Source organism: Bidens hawaiensis, unplaced genomic scaffold (assembly GCF_021521415.1).
Source record: "Bidens hawaiensis isolate Kalapana, Puna unplaced genomic scaffold, B.hawaiensis_p1.1 tig00033878_1, whole genome shotgun sequence".
In the NCBI taxonomy this organism is placed as follows: domain Eukaryota; kingdom Viridiplantae; phylum Streptophyta; class Magnoliopsida; order Asterales; family Asteraceae; genus Bidens; species Bidens hawaiensis.
Genome location: NW_027495840.1, coordinates 155,001 through 163,563, shown reverse-complemented (window position 1 = coordinate 163,563; position 8,563 = coordinate 155,001). Strand labels below are relative to the sequence as shown.

The window sequence follows — 8,563 nt, the reverse complement described above, 5'->3', positions numbered from 1 at the left end:
GAGGATGAAGATTTTGTTTATTGTGTAGTCAAAGGGGATTTTTCATTCCTGATTTTGGCGGGGTGTTTGTTTGTTTCCGGCCTCTTATAATGTCCCGTCAGCATATTCACAAAAGTTTGCTTGCCACGTGGCAATCTTCCAGTTAGGTTAACAGCAAGGACTTCTTAAAAAAGAAACGACGCGTCATACACACTAGGGGTGATGTAGTTGATTTGGTGGCTTTTACTAGTTGGATTCTTAAACTGAACGTGTTTTATTTTATCACATTGTTGTGTCTTCGGATGAGTGTTCACGGGCGTTGGCCTTAAGTGAGATTTTTTCCTATATCGAAAGACAAATGTATCCAGATATGATGAATTTACTTGAATTCATCCACACTTTGGAAGGATTTGGAATTCCTTTATTTAAATTAATTTGAATGAGTTGAATTCAATTCCAATTCCAATTTTTTGACAGCCAAACACAACAAAATGGAATTAAGATTCCAATTCCAACGAAACGAACACGTTATGTCATGGGATTTTAATTTCAATTCCTTTGAATTTCTAAGGGCGCGTTCGTTTTACGGAATGAAACGAAATTGGAATTGGAATTGGAATTTGCATAGAATTTGGAATTGAAGGGAATTGGAAAAATCTGAACATTCCAATAGAATTGGATTGGAAAGCATTGAAATCCAATTTCATTCTTTATGTGTTCGTTTGACAAATGAATTGTAATCCATCACCACAAATGAATTAAAATCGCTTTTTTTTTAACGAGGATAACCGCGGAAACATTTTAGTTTTTTAAATTTTTTGTTTTTTATTTATATTTTGCGCTATGATTTTTTTATTATTTCTTTTGAATTTTTTTAGGGGTTTTTTATTAAGATCAAAAACCTCTCAAGAAAATATTAAAAAATAATAATAATAAATCCATAACTCAAAATATAAATAAAAAACAAAAAAAAAAGTAAAAAAAGAAAATGTTTTATTCATTTTCCTCATTAAAAAAAATAATAAAAAACTCGATAAAGATTCCAATGAATTCACTTAAAATCCTCTATATTTTGAAAGGATTTGAAATCCTTTTATTTAAAAAGAATTTGAAGGAATTGAATTCCAAATCTAATTCCAATTATTTGACAACCGAACATATCAAAATGGAATTAAGATTTCAATTTCAACGAAACGAACATACCACGTCATGGGATTTCAATTACAACTTTTTTGAATTTCCACAAATTCTATAAAACGAACACAACTTTACAGTCTTAAACCTAAATCTTCGTTTCTTTTTGGATACTAATTGCGTTAAAGCTTACCGCCGTTACCGGCACTCATTAGATTCTTATAAAACTTTATATCTAAAGCCCTTTCTTTTATAACCAATAAAACCTTTTAATCTTATATTCGGAAATCTCGTCCTTAGAATACATCTAAAAAGTGGTTAAAAGTCAACTTTCGTGCGTGATAATAACGCTACCCCTATTCAAAAATTAATATAAATAATAATAATAACAACAACCAAATCCCCCCACACACCCCAAACCAAAAGTCTTTGTAGCGGCTGCAAATCTTTGACACCGAACAACTGTTCTTCAAACCGATCGGAACTGCAAACCATGTCTGGTGGCATAGCTCGCGGCCGTCTCACCGAGGAACGCAAAGCTTGGCGAAAGAATCACCCTCACGTTCGTACTCATATTCTAAACCCTAGTTTAATCATTTCACACCAATTACTAATTTCCTGTTGTTGATTCGATCTGATTAATTAGGGTTTCGTTGCGAGGCCGGAGTCTCTTCCCGATGGTTCAGTCAATTTGATGGTGTGGCAGTGTACGATCCCCGGTAAAGCTGGGGTAGGTTTTCACCATCTCTTGGTTCTAATAGGCGCTAGTTGGGCGGTGGGGTAGGGACTTGCGGTTAATCGGGTTGGAATTTATATTATATTTAACTTTTTAAATATAGATACATATACCAAATTTTATATGTAGCGTTTTCAATTGTAACCCGATTTGACCAAACAGTGATTAATCGGCGGTGGGGTACTGACTTACTTGTGATTAATTAGTGATTCGCCTTGGCACGATTTTTACAACCATGATCAAACTAGAATTTGTTACATTAGAATCCTTGTTTATGGTTGCGATTTGGTACCGACAAGTTGGATGTCCTGCACGTTGCAGCGGCTCGAACTTGATTCTCAGATGAACTTCTATGCAGTCAATCTCGGTGGTATAGTGGTGGTATCTCGGTTATCGGTCGTCATGTGAGATCGGTATTGATTTTCTGACCGATATTTCACCGATATTCCCGATATCAGTGTTTTATAAGTCTTAATTTCAGCTTTTTAGTGTTTAATGTTGGTGTTTCGAGTTTTAATCAGTTCCTACTTGCTACAATTGTTAGTGTTGCAAAAGGTTAATTTGTTAATAGTAGGAGAATATAATGAATTGTTAGTGTTAAAGTGCTATATATATATAAATATAAATTCTGCATGATATTAAAATTACTGATATCTCACTGCGATAACCGATATCTCAAATATTGGTCATCGACGGATATCGATATTTTTCCGCATTAACTGCGAACTTTAATGCCTCTGTTGGTTCACCTGAAAACTGAAAAAATCAAAACCCTCTCTTCGTAGTTGATTTAAGCTGATATGTTGCGGTGGAAGCTCGGTTGTAATCAGTTTGGTTCGTTACAGTACCCGAAGTTAAAAGTGGAAAAGTGTAGTAATTAAAAAATGTAAAAAATGCAATAGTAGAAAGTGCACAAAATCATAAACTATAGTCTCACATTTAAAAAAATGGTTAAAAGTTCGAGAAATGTCTTTGAATATATAAAAAATGTAATAACTCAAATGCTTCAAGAGCCTGCACGCCAAGTTAAAAAAGTTGTATATCTCATGAATAGTGAATATGCGAGTGGGGAATCTTTTGGTTTTAATATATATATAGTTTGCCTAGGCCTAATTATTTATTGTGATAGAAAGTGTCTGTTATACTTGTGATTGCAGACTGATTGGGAGGGTGGTTATTATCCCCTCACTCTTAATTTCACTGAAGATTATCCGAGCAAGCCGCCGAAGTGCAAATTCCCCCAAGGGTTCTTTCACCCCAATGTTTATCCGTCTGGAACTGTTTGCTTGTCAATCCTCAATGAAGACAGCGTATGCACATATTATTATTTATTATCAAGACATAATGTTAGTATCTGATACATGTTATATTGTTATGTATAGGGTTGGAGACCTGCAATTACAGTGAAACAAATTTTAGTGGGCATTCAGGATTTGTTGGACTCTCCCAACCCTGCTGATCCGGCTCAAACCGAGGGGTATCATCTGTTTATTCAGGTAATGATGCTTTATTTTTGTGGAATGTATATTATCGGTTTGTGATGTGATTTTTGCAACATATGTATGTGCAGGATACTGTGGAGTACAAGAAGCGAGTCCGTCAGCAAGCGAAGTTATATCCTTCTCCCGTTTAGGTGCGATTTGTGGTTTTGGTTTCGTGTAGATTGAACTTGTTAATGAATTTGTTTTCGGTTGATTGGTAAAACTTATTTTATTCATCAACGCGTATCTGGTTATGATTAAGCATGTTTCGTGGTTGCTATATTTTAGCTGTATGGATGGATTTACAAAGAATATCATTAGCTCGAGTTCGTCTGATTGTGCATGAATCTTTGTATGTTAACGAATTTTACAAACCAAACATGTCTGATTTTCCACTGTGAGCAGAGTACCTTCCTCATGTATAATCTTAATTGCTCATGTTCCTGTGCTTGCTATGTGTTAGATATTTGGCCTATCTAGGCACTAAATTGACTGCTTTAGTTATTTGACATACGAGACAAGGTTTGTTTCAAACTCCAAGTTCAAGTGAGCTCGACTGAGGTTGAATTCGGCTCGTTCAACTCAAGAGAGCTTGAGACTTGAGTTCGGCTCATTTCTAATTCTATGTTTAAAGCTAGAGATGATCATTCAAACCGGTTTCTGGAACCGAACCGGAACCGAACCGGTTCCTACCCGTTTTTTGTAGGAACCGGACCCTATCTGATTCAACCCGATGATCCGTGACCGGTTCTTGCGTTTCTGAGTGGGGGCGGGTAGGAACCGGAACCGGTTCCTAACCGGTTCTAGCCGTTGGATCGAGTATAGCTGTTGGAAATCGTTTTTTTGGCCGTTTTTTGACCGTTTGGGTCAAAAATAGCCGTTTTTTGGCTCCCCCAAGCACCCCACTACTAGTATAAATAGGTATTTGGTGTCACGGGTTCATCACAACACTCAAAACGCAAACCCGAACGCAAAAAAATACAAAAAAACGCTATTACAACGTTTTGAGTTCTCTAATCTCTTGTTTTCTCTTCTTCTATATTCATATTTGTTGTTATGGCTGCCTCACAATCATCGGTTGGTCAAGGTTCCAACGCCGAACCAAGTTTCGTTCGTATTGTACCTCATAATCGTAATCAAGAGATTTGGTGCAATTGGGATTTGGTTGAATTGAGTGACCAATCATTGAAGGCTCGGTGCAAGTTTTGTGGGGTTTATTTAAACCCACTTTCGAATTCAAATTTGAAGAAACACATCGAAAAACCGTATTGCAAGGCGTTGAAAAAGAACATCGATTCGCAACAAACGCAAATGGATAGTGAAGGCGGAATATTTACATACCAAATTGATCGAGTTCAAGATCGTATGGCGAAGTTTGTGATTCAAGAAGCTTTGCCGTTTAGCCACTTCGACAACCCTCGCTTAACCGCCATGATTCGAGATACGCTTCAACCACAATACACTCACGTAAGTCGTCATACTCTTAAACGTTATTGTTTAAAATTGTGGAAGAAGGCCAAAGAGGTACTAATTGCATATTTTGAAAATATAAATACGGGAATAAACTTAACTAGTGATGTTTGGTCGGCTCCACATGGTCCACCCGAATCTTATCTTTGTGTCACCGCTCATTGGGTAGACCCGTCATCGTGGGAAATGATGAAACGCACCATTGCTTTCGAACTCTTTGAGTATCCATATACGGGAGATAATTTGTTTGAAATTTTAGATTATGTTATAAAAACTTATAAACTAGAAAATAAAATATTTTCAATGGCATTTGATAACACGTCGAATAATACATCGGCGGTTGATAAATTAAAATTAAAATATACGCCGATTTGCAATGGTGTATTTTTTCACTCAATGTGTGTTGCACATATCATTAATTTAATCGTGCAAGACGGACTTGCTTCGGATGAGGTTACATCGGTTATAAACGATTTTAGACTAATGATGCATGAAGTTTTTAAGAAAAGTAAAAAAAGACAAATGGATTATAGAAAATTTTGTAAAGATACGGGAAGAAAAGCTTTGGGAGCTAATTGGGATGTACCTCATCGATGGAATTCCACTTGCATAATGTTTCAAAGTGATTTGGAACAAAGAGAAACTTTACAAATGTTTCATTCTAGTCTTGCCGAGAATGATTTGGCAATCCCCTTTTCAAATGAGAAATGGGAAATTATCAATGACTTATCGACTTTTCTTGAAGTTTTTAAAACATCAACTACGAAACTGTCGGGAACGTATTATCCGACAAGTCCCTTGGTTCTTTCGGAGTTATTTTTAATGGTTAACAATCTTAAAGAATTTGAATATAAAAGTCCAATGGTTTCAAACATCATATTACCAATGAAGTTTAAATTAAAAAAATACTTTCTTGAATTGCCACCGGTTTTTACTTGCGCCGCCGCTTTAAACCCAATGTTAAATGTTACGGGGGTTGAATGTGTGATAGACGAAATTTTTTCAGCCTTAGATATGCATGAAGTTGACCCAAACTTTTCAACAGAGGCAAAAAATTATTTTAACTTGAATTTTAAATTTATGTATGACTTTTATTTAAATGACAGAATTACAAATTTTGTCCTTTAAAAAAAGCCAAATTATGGTTCGTGTCCTTTTCTAAGTTTCCTTGCAGGCGGTGTACTTTAAACTTTTTTTTCCTACAAGTTATGTCCTTTACGCTAACTGGGTTAGAAAAACTCTGTTAAATCCCATCACGTGAGAAGCATGTGAGGGCATTTTTGTCTTTTTGCCTACACTGCTTCTTCTTCTTCTTCTTCTTCTTCTTCTTCTTCTTCTTCTTCTTCTTCTTCTTCTTCTTCTTCTTCTTCTTCTGTTTCTGTGCTGCCTCATCTCACTTCTCTCTCTATGTTTCCTTCCAAACTGACCTTTCCAGAAATAATAAGCCAGCAATCGTTTTTGTTATCATGTTTTGAAACCTCATCCAGTGAAAGAATTCTGCTCTCTGAACCCATTTCTTCACCTCTCTGATTCATTCATCAATTTCAATTAATATATTATTATTATTATTATTATTATTATTATTATTATTATTATTATTCAGTTGGAGAAATCGATTACATTTCAAATTCATGGCCTAACTCACTTACTGACCTGATTGATTGATTAATTGATTTGACGACAGGACACCACCCAATGTCGGAAACTGTCGCCGTCCTCCGCCCATCGCCGTCGTGGATGGCGGCGCTAGATCCTTCCGTTCCTCCAAAAACTCACGCACATCGGCGCCTTCCGACGACGGCGTAAAGTCATCGGCGCCGCCGTTGAATCACGTTTATGATTGTTCTTACCATTCTCGGCCTAACCGCCCTAATTAATTAAGAAACCAGATAAAATTAAAGGTGTATCGAGATATTGTATGAACCGTCTTCCACCTAAAATCGATTATATATTCCAGATGTGATAATAGTTCAATTAATCTCGTCTTCACACCCCTAAGACCAGTACCAATAAAACCCCCATAGTTAATTGAGTCATCGAAGTCTGGTGATACCTGTTCGTCAACATTGACCGCCGGCCCTGTTGAATCAATTTAACCCATGTTTCATCGACGATTGAGGTGATGAATTGTATGTTTGAATTCGTCACAGTGAGCTTTACAAAAGCCCTAACATTAATTAAACGAACATAGAACGAATTAATCAATTGCATGGTTAGGGTTTATAATCAAATTGGGTTTAGATATGTTTATGTATATATTAAAACGTTTACGATCTTAAACCAACTGACACACCAGCGCAGTTGGCTGGTGTGTGTGTGTTACACTCTGGTCCGGCCTGAGGTCGCGGGTTCGGGTTCGGGTCCGGCCAGCGAGTTTTTTTGGTATTTTTCTATTTTGAAGAAGAAGAAGTTGCAGGTACAGGTGAAAAGACAAAAATGCCCTCACATGCTTCTCACGTGATGGGATTTAACAGAGTTTTTCTAACCCAGTTAGCGTAAAGGACATAACTTGTAGGAAAAAAAAGTTTAAAGTACACCGCCTGCAAGGAAACTTAGAAAAGGACACGAACCGTAATTCGTCTTATTTTAAAGGACAAAATTTGTAATTCTGTCTATTTAAATAAATATGGGTCAAACATACACGTGCCTATGCCGGGGGGGTCTTCATCAAGTTCAAGTGCTACTAGAGTACGAGATCCCATGATTAGCCTTATGAACACCGTTCGCAACGTAACGGCTAAAAAACAAAGGGGTAACACCCCTTCAAGCGAACTAGGAAGGTATAGTGCAAATGATTACTCTACCGGTTTATCCGAAGAGGAATATGACACTTTTGATTTTTTGGCTTGGTGGAAGGTAAAGGAAACCTAGTTTCCGATTCTTGCCACCATGGCCCGTGATTTACTAACCGTCCAAGCTTCTACGGTAGCTTCGGAATCCGCTTTTTTTCTTAGTGGCAGGGTAATATCGGTGAGAAGAACAAGACTAAATTCGGAGTCGGTGGAGATGTGCATTTGCTTAAAGGATCACTTGGACTCAATCGATCGTATTCCTCACGTAACCACTCTCGAAGATGAAACACCACTTGATATTCGAGTGCACGACGAACAAGAAGGCATTTCTACAAGTAATTCCGAGGAATAAGTCGCCGCTCAATAATTACGACGAACAAGAAGGCTTTTCTAGAAATAATATGTCACAACTTTATATTTATAAGTTTAATGTTTTGTTAGTTTGTTTTTGAAGATTTTAAAACATGTAACCTTTTTTTTTTTGAACTTCTTAAAGTAAATAAAATGAATTTTATGTTAATTGTTTTTTTTTATTTTTCATGTTATACAAATACGAATCGTAGTTTAGAATCCAAATCGCAAACGAAAAACGAAAAAAAAAAAAAAAATTTACACTGTAACCGGTTGGAACCGGTTACAGTACAGGAACCGGTTTAGGAACCGGTTACAGTACAGGAACCGGTTTAGGAACCGGTTAGATAGTTTAGGGGTCCGAGGGTGGGAGAACCGGTTCGGTTCCCTAACCGGTTCGAGCCTGGAACCGGTTTAAAATGGGGTTTTGAATATAGGAACCGGTTAGGAACCGGTTCCGGTTCCTAGTCCCAAACCGTTTTGAACATCTCTATTTAAAGCTCAGACCGGTCATTACTGAATTTAACCTACTCAGTTCTAATTCTATTATATATTAATTATTCTTATGTATAGTTTCTTGTTTATCATGGTATTGCATACACAAAATAGTAAAAATTTAT

The 8,563-nt window shown here is 36.6% G+C and overlaps 1 protein-coding gene across 1 annotated transcript; it reads left to right on the top strand.

Moving 5' to 3' along the window:
- The first annotated feature begins 1,560 nt into the window (after nt 1-1,560).
- On the top strand, nt 1,561-3,748 carry LOC143585532 (SUMO-conjugating enzyme SCE1-like). Its single transcript, XM_077067296.1, has 5 exons — nt 1,561-1,675; nt 1,760-1,843; nt 3,007-3,159; nt 3,232-3,345; nt 3,420-3,748. The coding sequence occupies exons 1-5, from the start codon at nt 1,607-1,609 to the stop codon at nt 3,480-3,482; spliced, it is 483 nt and encodes a 160-aa protein (XP_076923411.1). The 5' UTR covers nt 1,561-1,606; the 3' UTR covers nt 3,483-3,748.
- Nucleotides 3,749-8,563: the final 4,815 nt, after the last annotated feature.